The following is a 22,704-nucleotide window of genomic DNA, read 5'->3' as shown; positions in this document are numbered from 1 at the left end:
TACTTGAGAAAATTTCTGGTTCATTTCTCAAAAATAAAGTATAATCGCCATTCATTTAAGACATATTTGCTGGCAGCAGTGCACAACATGCAGTGCATGACGTCCCTAACCAATGTTCATTAATCATAAAGTCCCTCTTTATCTGTGTCGTGGCGTTCCATCGGCATTTCCACCTGCCATCACTCGATGACGTCACCAGAGCAATCGCCGTCTCGTTCGCGGCATTTCTCATTCGCTGAACAGACACCTGCCATTGATATGGCCTGATGGCTGCTAGCTAGCTGATCGTGGTGGGATTTGACCAGCCTTACTCTCAGCTAGACAGACGGAGCAGCATAAGCTATCAATTCATCTGAGCGTTGCCAACGTACGCGAAAACGGACCACACTTTCAATCGCTCGGTGCGCAAACTTGAACTTGAATTAAAAAAAATTTGCCATGTGTGAATACCAGCCTACTGGCTATAAATTTCAACAATCATGTTACGTCACGTACGGGCTCGTTTAAAAATACCACAAAAGCCAAGTTTCCGCGCAGTTATGTCACTTGTTGTCCGACTCCTGTTTATCCGACCGTGACCTCAGTATTTGACCAATCAGCTTTATATTGTGAGCATTTTCGTGTATGGGTCAATGAATTTGATTGAAAATCACAATTTGAATGTGTGAGTGGTTTGGTAACCTCTCTGACGTAACGTACTCAATACGGGGGCGTTGAATTTGGCTGTGCTCATGGTATGACAGACCGATTTTGGGAACACAAGCGTTCAGTTGTGTCGACGCCAAGTCGAAGCACTGGTTCAACATTGGTGAGTTCAGCCCGATTTCTCCACAACTTTTTCTCCCCAAATTTTGCGACTATTGTCTGATACAATGTACAATCTTATCTTATCTTTTCATTTCCATTTCTTGCAGATACCAAACACGTTGTCCTGTCTAGCACACCCAATGCTGCCCAACCGGTTTATTACAAGATACGACGTGAACACCACCATGGTGAGTTATTTTTCTCGAAACTTCCTTGATCGCACATACATGTATTCTTTTGAAACTTCTCATCTCTGCAGCAGTGGCGGATCCAGAAATTTGGGAAAGAAGCGGGGGGGGGGGGCGCTACCCCACCAATGAGAACTCATGATAGAGCCGAAGGTGCAATCCTGAAAATGAGGGGAGGGTTCTTAAGGAGAGGTGCACTAAAATATCAAAGAGGGATGACTCATGCGGGACCCCTAAATCCGCCACTGCTGTTCTGAATATTTCCACACTCGGTTCAGCTGACCTTTGAAAGGAGGACACCGTTAGCCCATACCCTATCTATGGTACTATATCGTTCTGGCAGCAAGAAATTGAGATGATCGGTCATGTCTGCCATGTTTTATGACGTCACACGCCACGTGCTTGGCGCAATGTGTCACGTGCTCATAGCACATTCTATCTCTGAACCAATCAGCCCTTGATACTGTGACATGTGATATGTATGATGAGGACCTTGACCAGGCATACAATCGAAGTACATGTAGTTCAGAGACATTTACATGAAGACATGGCAGAAATTACCAATCGTCTCGGTGATCACTAAATCCTAAAGGCTAGAGGGAGGTAATCATAATATGATCTCCACCGCCCGACCCGATGACGTCATTACTGGAATTCTGGGTGGCAACTTCTAGCTCATCGATTACTTCAGACTGTGATGTAAATACTTGGGGTATTTCCCACCCGGAATTCCGGTAATGACGTCATCGGGTCGGGCGGTGGAGACCATAATTACCTCCCTCTAGCCTTTAGGATTTAGTGATCACCAATCGTCTCATTTCGTGTTATGAAATGACCATGGTTTAGTGATAGGCCTACCCCCTTTTGTATTCAGTGGTATTAAATGGACAACTGTGGCATGAGATATGGTGGTTTTTCCTACAAAAATGGCTTCCAGTAGAACCGTGACTTCTCGTCCAAGCAGGAAAATTGAAATACATCATTGAACTACAATAAACAGTGCACAAAAACTGGGTGTACCTTATAGGCCTGCCTGAATTTCACAGGTCATGTCCAAAACTGCCTCGCACACTGGCGGAAATCGTTATTTGATATAAGTGGCGGCGCATGGTGACAAGCAGAGGTATTATCCTCCTGGCCAGGGAAATCCCACGCCCAGGTTGTCCCTTTAAAGCTGACATGCATGCATAAAAACCCTAACGGCCAAATTAGAAAAGACGGAAAGGATGAAATGGCGAGGGTTCCGAGTTCGAACCCGCTCGAGGAATATTTTTTTTCTTTTTTTCTTTCTCTGTGACCTGTCTCGTCAATGAACTTGTGTTTGTGCAGTCAAGTGAGACCTATCGGTGTGTGTCTATCAATCATGTTTCAAGTGCAGTTTGTCTTTTGGTGGTCGGGCGTTTGTGTTTTCTATCTTTGTCGTTTGGGTTTTTATGCATGCATGTCAGCTTTAAGTTTTTTTCGCGTGGTCACGAAGATGATAAATGTGAATAATGAAACCAATGCATTGGCCCTGCGGTCACGTGGTGGCTTTCAAAGATATCCTTGTTCCGTCGGTAGGAAGCTGCTGAAAGCCGCAGCAAACCAGCAGCAAACAAAAGACTTGGGCTGACTTAAAATCTCTTTCGGAAGCAGTAATAATCTCGTCACAATTGAGTTTTACCTATAGCTCCTTAAAAGTATAAAGATGGTGTGCGAAGATAAATTTCGGCCATTTTGTTACCATTTTAATATCTAACTGTATGCGCCTGCTTAATCACCCGCCCGCGAATTTTTTTCCTGAACCTTTCGGGCAGTACAGTGTACATTTGTACACAGGTTCTCAGCCAATCAGAATCCGATAAATCTGTGTCGTCATCGGGGCGTCATCATGAAACCTAGAAGTAAGCTTGTATTGTTTTGTGCTTGTTAATCAAATTTGAAGCATACAGTATCAAAATATACTGGAGGAAGACCATACACACGAGGCAGTATCGAAAGACAAATCTCATTGCAGAGAAAAATATTCCTACTGGAGGAAGACCATTCACATGAGACAAGTCTCATTGTATATTCATGCTTAATATGATATCTGAAGGACTATCCCTAGGATCTTGGAGATGGGCTATTGTTATTGTCCTTTCTGTTGCAAGCAGCAGAAATAACTGAAATATCTAAAATCTAAATAACAAGGGAAAAGAAACGCGTTATAAAAATAAAATATAAAGAGTAAAAAAGAAAAAGAAAAATGTTGTCCACAACCGGATTCGAACTCGCGATCTTTGGATCGAACATCGTATTCTGCCATTTCTGACGAGCGCTCTACCGACTGCTCTAAAGTTTCTAAGACTTGTGACGTCATGTATTTGTCGAAATCTGATTGGCTGAAAGTCCCTGTACAAATGTACACTATAGTGCCCAAAAGGTTCAGGAGAGAAAAAATTCGCTACCCGCCTTTTCAGATAGACAGTTAGCCCATCTATCACTTCGATCTACCGTAGCTGTCATGGCCAATACTTTTTCTTTCAGAAGCCCCGACGTCCTTTGAACTTTCAAGAAATGGTTGGGTTTGGTCAAGGGACTGGTATTGGATCTGATATATTATCATTGTTGTCACACCTTTTCGCTAAATATGATGTCTTGAAAATGCTTGGTATTGCTCCTTGTGAGGTGTTACCCAACGTTAATGACGCCTGTCTGTATAAGTGGTACATACTTGACACCTATGGCGAAGGATGAGCCAGTTATTTTCGAGTTTGTACTTTGGGTGCATCTCGTTCCTCGGGTTGCATTGCGCCCGCGACCCCATAGGAGTTCCTGGTCTTGTCTCTTCGCCCCCAACCCCGATAAACTCTATGTACCGTGAACGAATGCTCATCAGGTCGACAGTTATTTGACGACGTAAATCCATCCATATTAACTGGCGCTGCGGCTGCGCTCAATAGACTCCGTTGGGGAGTCTGAGCCTGATAGGGTGTACCAGTCCAGCCGGTTATGTACGGTTGGTATGCTCTATGATATGGATCTCCAGCCACCTGTCAGCTAGGGGCAGACCCCAGTGTCTCAACCCTGGGTCTCAGAGGCGGTAACTTCTAGTCAGGCAGCGCGCTATGTCTGGTTAGGCGACATGGGTTACCAGGGCATCCACAGCCAAAATGGTTTGCACATGGAGGTCATCGCGACCGACTTGTGAGGGGGAAGAAGTGATGTCCATGGCGGTTTCAAATTGATCTGACGACCCCCGCGTCTTCTGGACAGGGAGGGGTTCATGTGGCCAAATCCTGTCAGCTAAATCCTATCGTTAGCATCGTTCGCGGCACATGGAAACCAAGGGCATGGAACCCATTTTTGTCTTGGTTTAATTTCTCTGAGGATTTCAATGATGATATATATATTTAGATCCACAGGTATAGTCGGTACATGTGGCGACTCGCCACATGAACATTTTAAAAGTTTTTTTCGAGCATTGTTAAAAGTTATGAGAATAAATTTCTTCTTTGGACGTGTTTTTTTTTACCAGAATGACAATCAAAAAGTTTGTCACTGGAGAATTTCCCCATCCCCACCCCAGCCCTAGAATGATATACAGACTGAATAGTATCTTTGGACTGTACTGGTAATATAGGTCAGTCACGAAAAATAAAATATATATTGGACTGTACTGGTAATATAGGTCAGTCACGAAGAATAGAATATGTATTGGACTGTACTGGTAATATAGGTCAGTCACGAAAAATGAAATATATATTGGACTGTACTGGTAATATAGGTCGGTCATGAAGAATAGAATGATATTGGACTGTACTGGTAATAGAGGTCAGTCAAAAGAAGAAATATATATTGGACTGTACTGGTAATATAGGTCAGTCACGAAAATATCTGAAAGTCTGTGCCCCATTGTTGACGAATATAATATCGTGAGGACTTTATCAATAGTCACGGTCCCTGGCCCCTCCCACATAAAAATCATTAGCAAGGTCGCTGCAGGCAATAGCTTCAGCATTGTTATTGTATAAACATGTCTTAAACATTATAAACGGCCCTATTTGTGGGGTAACATTGGGTTCTTGCTGGGGTAATGATGTCCATGTCTGATTCTGCGTTTTGTGGACTTGTAAGTCAGTCCAGCAGTGACATTGCGTTTTGTGGACATGTAAGTCTGTCCCGCAGTACCAAGTTTCACCCCTGCAATTACCAATAAGACCTGCACGTGACCTTAAAGTAAATAGCTATGCAAGTGTGGTCGAGACAAAACGCGATGTATGCATTGGAAGAAGGAAATCTGCGAAGAGTAGCTGGAACTGTCTGTCCAGCTCTCGTTTATGAAACAATGGGCGATTTGAAAGACGTCTCCTGAACAGATCGCCCATTGTTCACTGAAGCAGCATTCGAATTGTCTCCAATTTTTTCAGGTGGATTGCTCCATCTCATGTGGTTTCGCTGTCCCGTCCCAAGAATCGAGCCAACGCGACCGAAGTCACTTCTGAGAGATAAATATTCAGGATGCCAGATTTGTGGAACACAATTGAGGTAAATGAGATAAAATTCGATAAGCTGGCTACAGTTGATGAAATGAGGCTTTAGGTCCGTCATCACGTGACTGATATTGGGACAAACCCGAGGCAGGTTGACCACCATTGCCTGACAATTCAATTTAATTGATTAATCTTTTTAGTGCCAATGAGGCTGTCACAGAAATAAACATGTGTATAGACGTACTACTGAACTGATATGCTATAATAGATTTTTTTTTAAAACGTCATGAAAAATGATCAAATACTTCAAATACTTCAATTTCTTAAATTGTATATATCATTGTTTCTTGGTATCCAAATCTTCCGTTTCTATTCCAGGCCAGAAGTCAAGAGCCATGATCAGGGAACGGCAGTTCCCAACGGAATTGACCCTTTTCTTGTTGTAATTCATGCTGTTGGCTCAGAATGGGTTGACACTCACCTGTTTTCGACCCTGAAAATTAAACATCGAACATTGTTACTCTTTGTTAAAAGTGAACCTTGCAAGATATGTGCTTATTCCTGAAATCAATAGCACTTCATGTATGTACTCGCTGATCCAGAATATTGCTATTTCTTGTTCCGTTTTCAATGTGGCAATCCATTTATCGTATCTGAACTATTTCACAGCACAAGAAGTGCAACATTACAACAATGGAGCTATTTCTTGATCAAGGCAAAAATGTGTTTCTACATTGTTTTACTCAAATGATGCATGGCATTGAATGAGCCTTATTGACATATTTGTTTTCAAGAGGAATTGGTTATAGGTTTTCTTTCTTTTTTCTTAAGGCAGGCCTAATTCAACAGAAGGCCTATATTTTAGGTAGGATGTTATTTATACTACAGGCCCGTATCAGTTTTGAGATCAATTTCCTCTTGAAGACAATAAACGTCAATCGAGTCTCTGCGCACCATTTTGATTGGGCGGTCTTGGGCTAAAATACAGTACAAGAGAATGCTCCATTGGTGTTAACAGAATTTGATTTGGTCAGCAATCAGTTCTTGCCACCTTGAAAGCGGTCACGGTTACTTACGACTTGTACATTGTTCAATTGTTATTATGCTATTGTCATTTGCCTTTGCCCCCCCCCCCCCATCCTTATCGACACTCACAGTGCACCACCCTCCATCCCATGCCCCGCATGCGCACTGGCCCAGCATCTGATCCCTTGTCACGCTTGCTCAAGCGGCGTCAGCAGTATCAACGTTCTTTATTGTCTTCCAAGTTTTGCATTATTCATATGTATGTACTTGCCAAATAAATGTTGTCATATCATAACCTTCGTCTCTTGTCCTTCGGTGTGCGGATCACTCCCAACAAGTTCGATTAACACACTACACTATCTTCACGTGCAACAATTTACGGTCAGCCTTTTCTGATTCCGCATGCCGGCCACTAATTCTAAGTTTTGTAGTATATATTATATACTTGCCCAATAAAAGTTGCCATATCATCGGGCTTTGTCTCTTGTCCTTCGGTCTCTCAGCGTGGGGGACACTCTCGAAAAGTTAGATTTATGCACTTACCAAACAACACCAAATGCACCTTCCTCACTAAAATACCTCACGCCTGCGGACAGGGACGAAATAGCCCAGAGTCTGTACCGTAACTTAATTTGCATCCCGTTTCAATCCAGAATGACATATCATCACCTTTGTCTCTTATCCTTCGGTCTCTCAGCGTGGGGGACACTCTCGTAAAGTGAGATTTGTGCACTTACCAAATGCACCTTCTTCACTAAAAATACCTCATGCCTGCGGTCAGGGACGAAATAGCCCCGAGTCTGTACCGTATCATAATTTGCATCCCGTTTAAACCCCGAATGAGATAGCCTACTTGTATGTAAGCAGTTGACGATCGAGAAAAAGAGACAGTTTTTCCAAGCCTTGCGGAGACCAACGTCTATGTATGACGACAGTTCCGAAGAGCTCTGTCTGGTTTCCTATATCTGTATAGTCATCATGGTATCAATGATTGAGCCGATTTACGAATATCGTGTAAATGAACGTAAGCAGGATTTCATGACACCACAGACCATCTTTCATACATCTTCGCTCGTGAGGGCTTGCGAAATCTGCCCAGATAAAAAAAATTTACTGACAAAGTCCCATTTTTCCACTTCTCACGGAAAATAACTGGCGCTCAATGTGTGTGTCTGTGTGTCCCTGGAGTTCGAAGGATGTGACATTACAGAGCGTCCGATTTAGTCTCGTAAAGAGACGCGGATTGTTCCAGGACATTCAAACTTGTGTTGTATCCTATCCTTAAGATGTATGGTTATCCCTACAGAGGTGCTAAAAGCCCTGTCTCTTTAGTATTGGATGAGGCATCCTGCAGACAGTCCGCTGCACGCTCTTGAGACAGACACTGACACCCCATCTCTGCCCAGAGTAACCCGTGCTTAGAGTAACTGGTAAACTGCAATCGTCACTTGAAGACAAAGCATTTGCTGGTGTTTATTCATGTCATCTCCTCAAACACTACTCGAGTACTTCTTGGGTGGTACCTGATACGAGACAACTAACTGAGCTATAACTAACCTGAAGTGCTATTTGATAAGGGCACATGAGCTGTGTCCCTTTGGTTCGAAGGATGTGACACCTCACAGTGTCCAACAGCAGCTCCTTGAGAGAAAAAGACACTAATACATTCACAGGACTTTCAAACTGCTGGGAGCGTCCCTACAGAAGTATGGGCAGTGAAGCGGAAAACCCTGTTCCTCCAGTGTTAGTCTTGGGGGTAACTGATTTGGCATTACCTGGTATGGGCAACTCATCTTGCGCAGATCGTGTGTCCCTTCTACTTCGAAGGATGTGACATACGACAGAGTGTCCAAAAAGCCCTGAACTAGCAGCCATGAGAGAGGAGTTCTAGCCATCTGAAGCACTTAGATCCAGGACCAGTTTTATGATGACTAGAACACTTACAAAAGACGACAATATGTTGACTCAGTGACCTTCTCCTATTTGCCGCATCGAGACTTGACTATTGACAGCTTCTGTTACCAATGGTAGTTTGAAGCGTGAAGGTTAGAAGCTGTTGCTGCACAGAACATGCGATAACTAAGCTGTGTGTTATTCTTTTAGGCAAGAGAAGTCCTCAAAGGCCATCGTGGTGGTTGCAGACGAAGCTCTCAAGACATCAAAAGAGGCCCTCGAGGTGGCGAAGCAGTCCGTGCAGAAACCACGAGAAGTCTCCAATCAGGTTGAACAGCTCAAGCAAAAGTGAGTCACATAGATTTTTCATCTTCTGGGTTCTCATTTTAGATCCACGATTATCATTTTGCGACAACTTGCATGCACAGTTTGCTGGGTGGAAGATTCCACAACTGGCATCCCCATGCACAAGATATCCAAGCAAGGACAGTCACAAGATCTTTTGGGGGATTTCGCTTTCAGTTACATTGAGTACTCCAATAAAGGGCTGTTTGTGAGTGATATCTACCACAACAACAACAACATCTGCTTGAGAGATCATGAATGCAGGATCGGCCAAAGCGCGGCCCATATGGAATGCGACAAACTGTACCGGAACCAGAATTGTCATGGGTCTGCACACATTTTTTTTCAAATTCGATGGACATGATGGATTTAGGCCTATGCATTTTGTTTACACTTTACATACAGTGTATACATACGTAACCATTACACTCACTACGTTGTGTGAGTGATGATATTAAATTACGCATTGAAATTCATGACGTGACTCTACTATGGTCTCTTAGAATATGGTTTGTTACCTTAATCCGAAATACTTTCACATAGGTGGAACAGGGACACAAGAACAGGGACTGTATTAAGGGCAACACTAGTCCGTTTTTATCCGGTCATAAAATAAAGGTATTTCGGAACGACAGCCCATCAACTCAAAGTCACAATCACAAACACTTTCACAACCACAAACACTGTCACAACCAGGGGGACAAGTGGCAGTGGTAAGACGGCCTGGCTCATAATTCGGAGATTTGGGGCTCAATTTACCTCGACATGTCAACTTCTGTAGGCTGTTGCAGAGACTTCTGTAGAAACTGCATATTTGGTGAATCTGTAATACAGGATTCTATCCTTTCACCATTCCATCATCATTAGTCGACTGCCCAGGTGGCCACAGGGCGTTCCAAAAAAAGGAAACCTTTTTTTAGAACACACTGTACATATTGGAAAGAACAAGAGGAGTGTCCATGCAGCAATGTGCATGAGAGAAGAAAGAAAACACAATATTCTATAAATAAAGAATTAAGTTCTTCTATTATTCATATTTCAGCACAAAGTTGGGCAGAGCAGTACATAGCGTAGAGGTTTGATGAGCACATATTGAAGTTTTTTAATGACATAAGAAATATCACAAGACCTGCTAACTTTGCCATCGCTTAAAACATCTCCCAAATGACAGATAAGGGGCATGATCAAGTGGTGTTTCTAATAGAATGAGGGGAAGTTTGTCGTATACTTTTTTTCATAATATCAGTTATTTTTGCTTGATGAGCATTCCAGGTATCTTGGCGACTTGGTATGGAAAATCCACAGACTGAAAATCCATATCATGCCCTTAAACCCCCAGGTCCTCTTTATCATTCGCTCTAGGGCACAACAGTGATAGGTTCTCATGGTGCATTATGGGACTATGCACTGGAAGCTACCATGATGAGTCATCACCTGAACACTGCAGGGTTAGAGAGTTGGGGGTTTAATATAGTGATATTTACGTTATCTTATTTAGCTAAAATGTCATAAACAAACGTGTCCTTTGGACGGGAAGAAATATTCCTGTGTGGTCTAAAAGGTAATCAAGAAAATTTGAGGTGGAGTCACAGGAGATTATAACCAGGCTGGCATTGTGTCACTTCACAGAAGGCAACTACTACAGCATGTCTCAGAAAAAATGCAACTTCCTACAGTGTGTGAACTTTTCAGATATATAGAAGTGATGCCCCTACACAGGAATTCTGTAAATAGCATCAGTGCCAGCTTGGCAATAACTCCATTACTCCCAATTTGAATTGTCAATACGTATTTTTGGATTCTTTGAGAGGTCAGTCCGAGTTGAATTAGAACATCTCTAATAAGGACACCCTCAGGACTGCCAAGTGCTGTCCTTTAGAGAGGTGTCCTGATTAGAGAGGTCAAATTGAATGAAACAACCAATCTGGGTCAAAAACTAGTGTCCTTTATAGAGAGGATGTCCTTGATAGAAGTGTCTGCAAAATGGAGGTTCAACAGTATTTAGATCTTATTGAAGGCTACGATGTCGACGGACTGTATATAATCCTCTCCTATCTCCATAATCGCCTCCTCAAGGAAATCGACACCGCACTGAAAAGAAAGGAGAAGAGGGTTATAATATTTCCGAAATCGATAATGAAAAATAATTCTGGGCCACCCTGTAGTGGATTGGACACTCGGCCAACAATCGACTTCATGCACTTAATCTGGTCCAACTAGCTCCTGCCTATAGGATCCCTTTAAAACTCACCTCTTCATCCACCACGATAGCATTCATGAGAAGCTTCTGGACTCCGTAAGCAACTGGTTCCAATTTACCTGAAAAAATAGAAAAGGGAAACGGGTTTTAGATGGCCCGTTTTGTAAATTGATGACATCTAAAGAGGGTATGCTGTTCGGAAAAGAACTGGTGGTCCAGGGAAATAGAAATACAATTGTATACCATGTCATAGTGCAGTCATCATGCATACCAATTGCCTGACATTTGGTATGAATAGTATTTGGACCTAACCATAACCATAACCATAACCATAACCATGCTGATACTAACCTTCTGCTCCCCAGCGTAAACCCTTATGTTCAATTCCACGCACGTGTTTCTCGATTTTTTCGAAGTCAGTTTCGTCGTCCCAACCTTTTATGGCGAATATAATCGTACTTTTTCCTATCGGGGCGGCTGGAAGATGAAGGAAACAATAGTATCGTATGACATCAACTGAGAGTAGTATAACTTCTTTCCTGTTTATTAGGTTACATGTTTTTTATATCTTGGTTTACAGGAGCCTGGAGTCAGAATTTTTCTATCTTCAAAAGCATATCAAGGTCAATAACTTCATTTAGATTTTTTATTCGCAACACCCAACAACTTTCAATTACACATGTTCCCGTAAAACAAGAAATATCAAACATGTGGCCTTGTAATCACTGCTTTTCTTCCAATGCGAGCAAGAACTGACATTGTCCCATGAGCTGTGTTGTGAAGCAAATTATTGAAATGCCTCTTTGATAGCTAATGGTGTTGTTTTTTCCCATGCGTACAGCCAACAAGCCGGCCAGCTAGGCAAGTTGGTAAAGTAAATGGGAATTACTTCTGAGCGATTTCAATGTGATTTCAAATTGAGATACGTCAGACTATCAGATGACATATCAACCAGACAAAATTAGAAAGTGGCCACAATGAGCTGTAAATCTTTAATTTTAAATTGTCCCATAAGCCATGTTTTGAAGCAAATTATTGAAATGCCTCTTTAATGGCTTATGGTGTTCTTGTTTCCCATGCGTATAGCCAACAAGCCGGTCAGCCAGGCAAGTTGGTAAAGTAAATGGGAATTACTTCTGAGCGATTTCAATGTGATTTCAAATTGAGATACGTCAGACTATCAGATGACATATCAATCAGACAAACTTAGAAAGTGGCAACAATGAGCTGTGCATCTTAATTTTAAATTGTCCCATAAGCCATGTTTTGAAGCAAATTATTGAAATGCCTCTTTAATGGCTAATGGTGTTGTTGTTTCCCATGCGTATAGCCAACAAGCCGGTCAGCCAGGCAGGTTGGTAAAGTAAATGGGAATTACTTCTGAGCGATTTCAAATTGAGATACGCCAGACTATCAGATGACATATCAATCAGACAAACTTAGAAAGTGGCGACAATGAGCTGTGCATCTTAATTTTAAATTGTCCCATAAGCCATGTTTTGAAGCAAATTATTGAAATGCCTCTTTAATGGCTAATGGTGTTCTTGTTTCCCATGCGTATAGCCAACAAGCCGGTCAGCCAGGCAAGTTGGTAAAGTAAATGGGAATTACTTCTGAGCAATTTCAAATTGAGATACGCCAGACTATCAGATGACATATCAACCAGACAGAACTAGAAAGTGGCGACAAAGAGCTGTAAATCTTAATTTCAAGTTGTCCCATAAGCCATGTTTTGAAGCAAATTATTGAAATGCCTCTTTGATAGCTAATGGTGTTGTTGTTTCCCATGCGTATAGCCAACAAGCCGGTCAGCCAGGCAAGTCGGTAAAGTAAATGGGAATTACTTCTGAGCAATTTCAATGTGATTTCAAATTGAGATACGCCAGACAATCAGATGACGTATCAACCAGACAAAATTAGAAAGTGGCGACAATGAGCTGTGCGTCTTAATTTTAAATTGTCCCATAAGCCATGTTTTGAAGCAAATTATTGAAACGCCTCTTCGATTGCTTATGGTGTTCTTGTTTCCCATGCGTATAGCCAACAAGCCGGTCAGCCAGGCAGGTCGGTAAAGTAAATGGGAATTACTTCTGAGCGATTTCAAATTGAGACAAGCCAGACTATCAGTTGACATATCAACCAGACAAACTTAGAAAGTGGCGACAATGAGCAGTAAATCTTAATTTTAAATTGTCCCATAAGCCATGTTTTGAAGCAAATTATTGAAATGCCTCTTTGACAGCTTATGGTGTTCTTGTTTCCCATGCGTATAGCCAACAAGCCGGTCAGCCAGGCAAGTTGGTAAAGTAAATGGGAATGATATCTGGACCCTTGGCTGGTTGGTGTCTGTCGCCAAATTTAACAAAACAACCTTTTTCAACTGACTGTTGAATACCGTGGTTGACCTTTGCTTCAGATGGAACCAAAGGGTTCAAATCAAGTCGGCCGGGCCGTCGATTTTCAAACAGAACACTTCGGCATGAGACTATGGTCTATGACGTGTCAAAAATATATTTACTTTGATGGAAGTCTTACCAACCTTTCTTTTTTTTGGCTATCGCCTCTTCTTTGTTTTTTTTCGCTTCTTCTGCCATTTTTGCCATCTCCTGTAATCAGACGTGGGGGTTTCTTGAAAATACCTCAAATGTCATTTTTTTCTCTGGCAATAGTCAGGGCTCACAAAATGGGATTTTCATGGGCCTTCAGAACATTTGGAGGGTCCCTCCTTTCCTCTTGAAACAGATTTTCAATAACAAAGAATTTGTTTTGAAGGGTAATGATATTTTGGGGGTTGACGGAACCCTGAATACTACAGTGTGCCCCAAAAACACTGAAGGATACAAAATATCATTTCTTCTCGTAACTTTCATAACCTTAACAATTTCAAATAGAAATTCTATTGTGAGATTCTTCTGGCGATGGAAACTAGTCAAGAAATCACCACTGCAGGCTAAATTATTTTACTATTAGTAAACAGGGCAGGGCTGGTCACAAAGCAGGAGCGATGCCATTATTTATGTAATCAAATTGGCTGATAAGGCAACCTTAACCCTTTCACTGCCGGTAGCTTCTGATTTTTAGCTACCTCACCTGCCGGTAGGTTTCTTTGTTTTAACATGATTTTGAGTATGGATATTTCTCCACCCTGTAGAGAGAAAGCCTCTGGAGATAGAGCAAAACAATGTATATAAAAGTTGTTCAGTGTTGCCTAATCTTCAAAATGGGACCATAATTTGCCCTAATTTGCATACCGCCATCTTGAATTTATAATGAGGACGACAATTTTTTTGAAAAAACTATGTAATTGGCAAAACACAATATACACACTCTCATTATCGCTAATTTGTTCATCATTTACATCAAAGTCAGGATATAAATCATCATCATCGACGAACTCCTCACCAGAGTCCGAATCGTTCACTTTATCCAGCTCATCAAGGACCTCAGACACAGTCAGTTTCTTCTTGGTCATTTTGGCTTCAAATTACTCGATAAACTTCCAAACATCGAAATATAAAACCATCCACCATGTTTTGCTGAACCATCTATACTACCGCCCCATCTATCAAACTTTACGCTAACCACGCTCAATAACGAAATTTCAATGGTTTTATAGTGTATGGATAATTGTTGCAGAAGTGCGCCTCCGGCAGTAAAGGGAATAATATTGATTGTCGCAGAAGTGCGCCTCCGGCAGTGAAAGGGTTAACTCACCTCTTCATCGTCACTGTCGCTGCCGAATAAATCGTCATCATCGCTGTCATCATCAGCGGGGGCAGGGGCTGGCTTTGCCGCTGGTTTGGCCTGGAGAAAAGAAGAGAAACAAATAAAAGTGTAATGCAACAGAGATAAAATTCACAGGCCATCTTTTGGATTGACATAATTTGTCCTATTGTGGGACTCCCGTTATCCACATCTCTTGACAAAAATCCAACACCAGGAAACACATTTCTCCATGCACGTTAAAAGGAACAATAGGCATCAGCTGGGCAGGCAAGAAAAAGTTATACAAAGTCGCCAATAGGGGTCTCCCACATCTCACAGTAGGCTGAAATGATTCACGCTTGTACAAGGGATATATTTAGTGCTAAGTCTGACATGACCAAGGGCCCTTACTGTGTATACTAGTCACTTGAATATGGCCAAATTAGCACCTCTGCTCCTGCCTATAGTCCCCCTTTAAGTAACAGTTTTTTATTGAGAATGAGTGGGGTGCCTGAAAGCAGGTGCAATGTTAATGAGCATGATATTTCTGGAAGGATTCTTTCAGACAGCATCACGAAACACAGACCCAGCTCCCTGGTTAATAGGGGTGCAAGTCAGTGCCAGTGGAATTGCTATTAAAAATCAACTGCATTGCCCAGACATGCCATGAGAAAAAGCAGGCCCAAAACCAGCACAAATATCATTAGGCCATGCTTTATTCTAAAATAATGCACAGCCTAAATTATTAGCAAAGCAAACTCTGTAAGGACTGAGGTGGACAACTTCTCACAAAGAAGGACACCAACAAAAGTATAGACATGACCATCTACTGACTGACTTGGCTTTTCTTGAAAGAACTTAAAACAAATTTTTGGCCCGGGCGCTATCAGCTTGAATGGCTGCATCAAGGCATCTTTGTCACAACCTCTCTCAGTCCTTAAGGGTTGGGTATATTAAGCAGAATGAAGGTGCCGGTAAATTGCATGTAACTACCTCGTCCTTATCGATAATTTCAAAACCTTCGTCACTGTCGGGTGAACCCTAAAACAAGTTGTTGAGTGAAAGATGTAGAAGTTATTTTACAGTACTGTGACAGCAGCACTGACAACATTTTGGAGGCCAAGTAAAATGCTCGTATCAAGGTGAATAAGGGGTAACATCACATACTTATTAAGTTCCCAACAAAATACATGCACATTAACTAGATAAACTGACTTTATTGCGAGAATATCCAATGGCAAGAGCAGTTACTTTAGTTCATCGTTTCACTTCTAGGGGGCCAAACCTGCTTCTATCACTGCTGCCATCTCGTTCCATTCAATTCATTCATGAGGCAACTCATGCATTGAAATCATGTTTTCAAATATGCGCAGTTTAAATGATTTTGGGTTTTTCATGTCAATATAATCTAGTTCTGGGGAAACTTTTTTTGCAGGTACTTTCATTTTATGTGAAGTAGGCACTTATTAAAATGAAAGTGAAGTTTTACCCTGCCCCCAAATTGTTGTCATAAACTCACAAACTAAGCCCCTTTTTGCATTTGGCACTATGGCCTAATTATACCGATTCTAATTCAGTTAGCAAAAGACACAGCATTGATTTTCATGACTTTCCTATTTCAGCAATACAGGTGTGTTAGAAACAAAGCATGAACTGGGAATTGCAGGATTGCTAATATTTGCCAAAGCCATTCAAAAATGGTCATGCCTAGGAAAGTAACGTTAAGAGTCAGACATAATCAAAGAAATTTTAAATGACAGCCTTTTTGGCTTCAGCTACAGCAGGCCAGAACAATGGCATCTTTTTCAGTGATGACGTTATCTGCAAGGCCTAGATTACACAATCCTAGACAGCTATCATCAGCCAGGGTTCACAGGCAGGCTAGCAGCTGAGGGCAGCAAAGTGAGTGCAGAGGTGGCAGAAACTATATACAGTTACTGGCAGTAACTCCTTTGCTGCCACAGGTTTTTAGCAGTGTCTAGTAGTAGTACCCCTGGCCCACACCCAGTATAGACCAGGCGGCCCGAGTCCCAACTTTGCTTAGGAAAAAACTCGCTATAGGATAGCTAGCATCACCCAATATCTTTATTGAATGAGTGCACTGCTGCCATCTTAGGTGTAACCAACCAAAAGCTTAGGGACAGTGGTGAACGATAAGAACTTCGGCAAAGTTTAGCAGTACGGATTGATGCGGGTTAATAGTTTAGTACGCAGTGTACGGGCCCGGTAAATACCGGGTAGGGTCGCAAGAGAGTACTACAGGGTAATACATGTAGTATGCAGTGTACAGACCCGGTAAATACCGGATACGTTAGCAAAAGAGTAAGGGAAAGCTAGACATCTGTTCCCTGAGCTACGGGAATTCAGCAGTCTTGAGTGCAATCATCAAGTGATCATCTTACCTGCTCGGCTGGTTTAGATGATGTGTTGGCACTGCCCATTTGGATTTCCAACTTCTTGATTCTGTTGCAAAGGCCATCAACCACTGAAAACATAAAACGGTGTTTTAGTTTACTCAGCACCAATTGGACAAACAAGCCGATAGAATAAAGCTAAAAACCCTTCTTTGGCGGTGGTGTATTGGCCCGTATGTCCGATTACAAGTCAAGAGGTCCCTGGTTCAATCTAGATTGTTGGCATGAGACTCTGATGAGTAGATCCCTTTGATTTACATGCCTAACTCCACCCCGGTCTTTAGATGGGTACCAGTCAGAAATGCTCAGGTTGTAGTGCTGATTAACTAGCTCAATCTGAGTTCTACAGAACAATTTCAGCTTACACCAGACTAGGGACCCAAATAAATGTAAAGCAATTTAAGAATGTTGTATATTATAAAGCGCTGTACAGGAACTTGCAATCATCACTGACATCAGTTTATCAGTTATCTTTTTCTTTCTCCCCATTTTAGTCTGTCAAGTAATATCGGCATTAGTGACCAGTGGCTCCACCTTTGACAGTTAGGTGGAGTCCCTCACTACTCATGCTCCAGGATCATCTTATTCAAATGATGCAATGACAGTCAATTGACTAACCAAAGGTCACAAGTGATTCGTCGGTGTTGGACAGACATTTGACCAGCCAAATGGGATATTGGGTGATATGAATAAAGACGAGCAAATGCTTTTTTCTAAAACTCCACGTACATTTACACTAGGCCTTTCTGTACAAAATTGAAGTAAAAGCATTCGCTAGTCTTTATTCATATCACCCATTGTGTCGCGATGGCCAAAGAATGACCACATTCTATGTTCGATAGAGATTCTACTTACTTTTCCTTAGGTCCTTGTTTTCCTTCTCAAGTTTCTCGATGCGGTTGGAGTGGTCAACACTGGCGGCACCACTGACGCTCTGGAGAAATAAAAAGAATGCGTCATGACAATCGGCTGGACGAGGGCATTTTTGGCCAGAAAAGTGAAGTAGATCTGCGTCAGATGGCACTGAAAGTGTTAAGAACCATTTTGCAGCCTCAAATCCTCATAATGTGTCTCCTTGAGTACTGTACCCTGAATTTATTTTTTCCCCGCTTCCATTGAAATTGGAAGTAAACAGGGACCAGGCTTACCTCACTTTACGACAAAATATTTATGTTTACCTGACCGAATCTCTATTTTATTATTGTGGGTATCTTTACTAAATTCAAGAAACGTTGATTTGTCGGTCTATCATTTTTTCTCAAAAAAAACTGACTTGGGCGGATTTCCACCAAACTTTTTTCATTGTTATGTATTCTTTGATGCGCCCCGGGAACGTCTACACAGGTCTGCAGGTTTTTCGGCGAAAAAAAAGGCAAGGCACGGAAATGGCTGCGATACTTTTCAGTATTTTGCTGTAAATTGTTAATTCTTAGTGACATGATACAGGCCTATTGTTTGATTCTGGCAGAGTATTTTTAGATACTTTGGACTTTGAACTTTCAAATGAAATCCAGTTTTGTACAACTGTTGCATTTTCTATTAGAAATTCCATAAAGTCTGGGTGCCTTTTTTGTGAAATGAATTGGTAAACGTAAACAGGTGCTTAGTAAACAGAAAACGAAGCGGTGAAAAGTACTATGACAGACTGTGCATGCCGATGAGTGACAACAATTTTACAACAGAAATTTACAAAAATCTGCTCAATGGGAATGTGAAGCTGGGGTCCAGGCTCCATGAAGAATACTGGCAATTAGGATTCCACCCTGACCACAAAGCTCTGGGGCTCTGTATCTGCTCCCTTATGAAGAATAGAGAGGAATTCTGGCCATAGGATTCCGACCTGACCACAAAGCTCTGGGGCTCTGTACCTGCTCCCTTATGAAGAAGAGAGAGGATTACTGGCCATAGGATTCCACCCTGACCACAAAGCTATGTGGCTCTGTACCAGCTCCCTTATGAAGAATATAGAGAGGAATACTGGCCATAGGATTCCACCCTGACCACAAAGCTCTGAGGCTCTGTACATGGTCCCTTATGAAGAATAGAGATGAATACTGGCCAAAGGACACCACCCTGACCACAAAGCTCTGGGGCTCTGTACCTGCTCCCTTATGAAGAAGAGAGAGGAAAACTGGTCATAGGATTCCACCCTGACCACAAAGCTCTGGGGCTCTGTACCAGCTCCTTTATGTAGAAGAGAGGAATACTGGCAATGGGATTCCACCCTGACCACAAAGCTCTGGGGCTCTGTATCTGCTCCCTTATGAAGAATAGAGAGGAATACTGGCCATAGGATTCCACCCTGACCACAAAGCTCTGGGGCTCTGTATCTGCTCCCTTCATGCCCTTATGAAGAATAGAGAGGAATACTGGCCATAGGATTCCTACCTGACCACAAAGCTCTGGGGCTCTGTACCTGCTCCCTTATGAAGAAGAGAGAGGAATACTGGCCATAGGATTCCTACCTGACCACAAAGCTCTGGGGCTCTGTACCTGCTCCCTTATGAAGAAGAGAGAGGAATACTGGCCATAGGATTCCACCCTGACCACAAAGCTATGTGGCTCTGTACCAGCTCCCTTATGAAGAATAGAGAGGAATACTGGCCATAGGATTCCACCCTGACCACAAAGCTCTGGGGCTCTGTACATGGTCCCTTATGAAGAATAGAGATGAATACTGGCCAAAGGACACCACCCTGACCACAAAGCTCTGGGGCTCTGTACCTGCTCCCTTATGAAGAAGAGAGAGGAAAACTGGCCATAATATTCCACCCCGACCACAAAGCTATTGGGCTCTGTACCAGCTCCCTTATGAAGAATAGAGATGAATGCTGACCTAAGGACACCAGTCTGACCACAAAGCTCTGGGGCTTTGTACCAGCTCCCTTATGAAGAATAGAGATGAATGCTGACCAAAGGACACCACCCTGACCACAAAACTCTGGGGCTCTGTGGTGGAACTCTCGAGGACAACCAACCAAAAATCAAAAACCAACAGACGGTCAAGCGTGCATTTCTATTTCGAAGGCTGAAGAGGAACTACAGAAATTCTAGCGGTGAACAGAACAGAGGGAATGGATAAAATTTAAAAGGAGACTGGGTCAGCAACATTTCTAAAGGGAGGAATAAAAATGAAAATAGGAAGAGGGCCTTATCCTGGTGAAAACAGAGCATGAAATTCATTTGGTGAAACCCAAAATTGCTGAATGAAACAAAATACATCTCCACACAAAAGTAGTACTTTAAAAATAAATATGATTTTAGGACAACAGTTAAGAATTGAAATATATCTCGACACAAAACTAATACTTTGAAATAAATATGATAATAAGAAAACTACAGTTAAGAATATTTTAGACTGTTCTAAAGCACGCAGGTATTGAGACATTTAAAGAAATTTTGAAAACACTCAGAAAATAATCACAAAAATATTCACAACAGTAGTTCTTTCATCTACTTCTGATACTAACCAATTTCTTCATGTTAGCTACAGGCTGTCCCATGGGGGCAAAATATAGAAGAAATATGTATCAATTTTCCTGATGTTGAAGCAAAATCAGACAACGTCAAATTTTAAAAGCAGGTGGGTAAAAAAATCGTTAGAATGGCTGATATGAATAAAGTCTAGCAAATGCTTTTACTTCAATTTTGTACAGAAAGGACCAGTGTAAATGTACGTGGAGTTTTGGATAAAAGCATTTGCTAATTCATATCACCCATTACGTTAAAATGTTTGATCAGAAGCACAACATACTTCTGAATTTGTAAAATAAAAGCACTGGGGTTTTTGTAAGGAAAACAATGCTATATGATTGAAAGCAAAATAAAAAGGGATTGGAAAGTAACAGGAGAAATGTTACAATTGAGCGCCTTCAAAAGGAATAGCGACAAGACATGACATGGAAACCATAATGAAAATGTTAGCAGCTTTCCAACTACTTTGAATGAGGGATCAAAGTGTACAGGTAATTTAAGGTAGTACAATTACAGCATTGGTACAATTTTAGCATCAGTACATTACTGACACTGTCCCACTCCCAGTAGTTTTCAACACTGGAGGGGTAAAACTGTACTTGGGTGATACAATTGTAGTGCATTTCTGTCTGCTACGAGTTATTTGCAACACTGTAGGGTCTATAATTGCATATAAGCTATAATTGTACCACCTTAAAATTGAAGCAAGCCTTGGTTATGGCCCTTGGAATTCTGGACATAAAGCTCTCTAACAAGTTAAGAAGCTAAGAATCTGAGTCTGTCAGGATTGGAAGACACATTAGCCCACAATCCTCACAGACAAGTTAGGTAGTATCACAAAACATTAGAAGGACTATCTGATTCTGAAGAGATGGAGGAGTTTCTGAATGACCTTAAAGCTGAAGCCATGAACCACAAATCCGGTATTCCGATCGGCATGCACAGAAAAGTCTACTCACGGTATTTAGCGATGACTGTATGTGCTGACGGGCCAGCGCGATTTCGTTCACCAATGTGCTGGACGCCCCCTGCTGGACGAAAAAGGCATTATGGTGCTACTTAACTAACTAGTTCAGACATGTATCTGTTGTGTTATGTTTTCTAGTTTTATGATTATATTTTATGTAACATTCTATATAAACAGAAGAGTGTCAACACTGCCCTTTCCTCAGTTTAAACCCTTCCCTTCTTTGCCAATTTCCTTAATCCGTGCCCTTGCAAATTTCTGGAAAAGACACTACTTGTATCTTTCCTGACGAGGTCAACCAGTCCATTTCGTTCTGAAAAACACCACACGTTTTCAGAACCATGACATACCTGTGCTGCTGCTGGTGAATTTGTAGCACCATACTTTGACTGGGCAAGATGTTCCTGGTACTGAGCCTCAGCCTTCTCAAATTTCGACTGGTCAAACCAGACCGTCTCTTGCATCATGGGAGGTGCGGCGGCCATCTTTATTTCAAAAGACTGGAAATGAAAGTAATTTAAAACTTTATTCAACTTTGGTCATTAATGACTGATCGATGGTCAAACCAGACAGACTCTTGCATCATGGGAGGTGCGGCGGCCTTCTTTATTTCACAAGACTGGAAACGAAAGTAATTCAAAACTTTATTCAACTTTGGTCATTTATGATTGATCGATGGTCAAGCCAAACCGACTATTGCATCATGGGAATACGAGGCAATGGGATCGCTCGGAGGTGCGGCCTTTATTTTATTTCAGTTCACAAGACTGGAAATGGAAACAATTAACGTTATTCAACTTTGGTCGACTCCCAAGTTTTTCAAGTAATTCTTTGTTGCAGCAACATCACAAAATTACAATTTCACAGTACATCCGATGTACAGGAATGTGCACAACGCCTACTGTGTACGTGTGTGTACATGTATACATGCATGCAGGTAGTCTGAGTGCCCGTCAAGTTCGACTGTATTATATTTCTCCAATCCAGATCAAAATGACTTGAAAGAAATTTAAAGAAATAAGACAGAAAAAGTTCTTTTATCAATGAAACATTATGAAAATCATACATATTCAATAAGGTGGAATAACAGGGTTTTATTTACAGGAGTTGGCAACTTTTTTGAGGACTCGCGTGTCTTGCCGGAAGAGGACGGGATTCACCTCGAGTAGCACGGATATCCGAAAATAGACAGCAATGATTGGTCAATAAATGTTTTAATTAACTTTTTGCA

At 41.7% G+C, this 22,704-nt stretch overlaps 1 protein-coding gene across 6 annotated transcripts; it reads right to left on the bottom strand.

Annotated features, from left to right (window-relative positions):
• Window positions 1-9,711: 9,711 nt before the first annotated feature.
• Window positions 9,712-22,639, bottom strand: LOC135502956 (elongation factor 1-delta-like). 6 transcript variants are annotated; one of them, XM_064796175.1, is made up of 12 exons: window positions 22,576-22,639; window positions 21,824-21,973; window positions 21,466-21,537; window positions 20,503-20,526; window positions 17,888-17,966; window positions 17,021-17,103; window positions 15,612-15,659; window positions 14,628-14,717; window positions 13,453-13,519; window positions 11,265-11,390; window positions 10,965-11,032; window positions 9,712-10,804 (listed from the first exon to the last, which is right to left on the bottom strand). In XM_064796175.1, the coding sequence occupies exons 2-12, from the start codon at window positions 21,956-21,958 to the stop codon at window positions 10,715-10,717; spliced, it is 882 nt and encodes a 293-aa protein (XP_064652245.1). In that variant the 5' UTR covers window positions 21,959-21,973; window positions 22,576-22,639; the 3' UTR covers window positions 9,712-10,714. The 6 variants fall into 6 exon arrangements, with proteins under 6 accessions (XP_064652245.1, XP_064652246.1, XP_064652250.1 ...); XM_064796176.1 differs by having other exon boundaries at window positions 21,466-21,534; XM_064796180.1 differs by lacking the exon at window positions 15,612-15,659.
• Between the last annotated feature and the right edge of the window lie 65 nt (window positions 22,640-22,704).

This window comes from Lineus longissimus, chromosome 19, assembly GCF_910592395.1.
Source record: "Lineus longissimus chromosome 19, tnLinLong1.2, whole genome shotgun sequence".
NCBI lineage: Eukaryota > Metazoa > Nemertea > Pilidiophora > Heteronemertea > Lineidae > Lineus > Lineus longissimus.
This window is presented reverse-complemented; position numbering and strand designations above follow the sequence as displayed.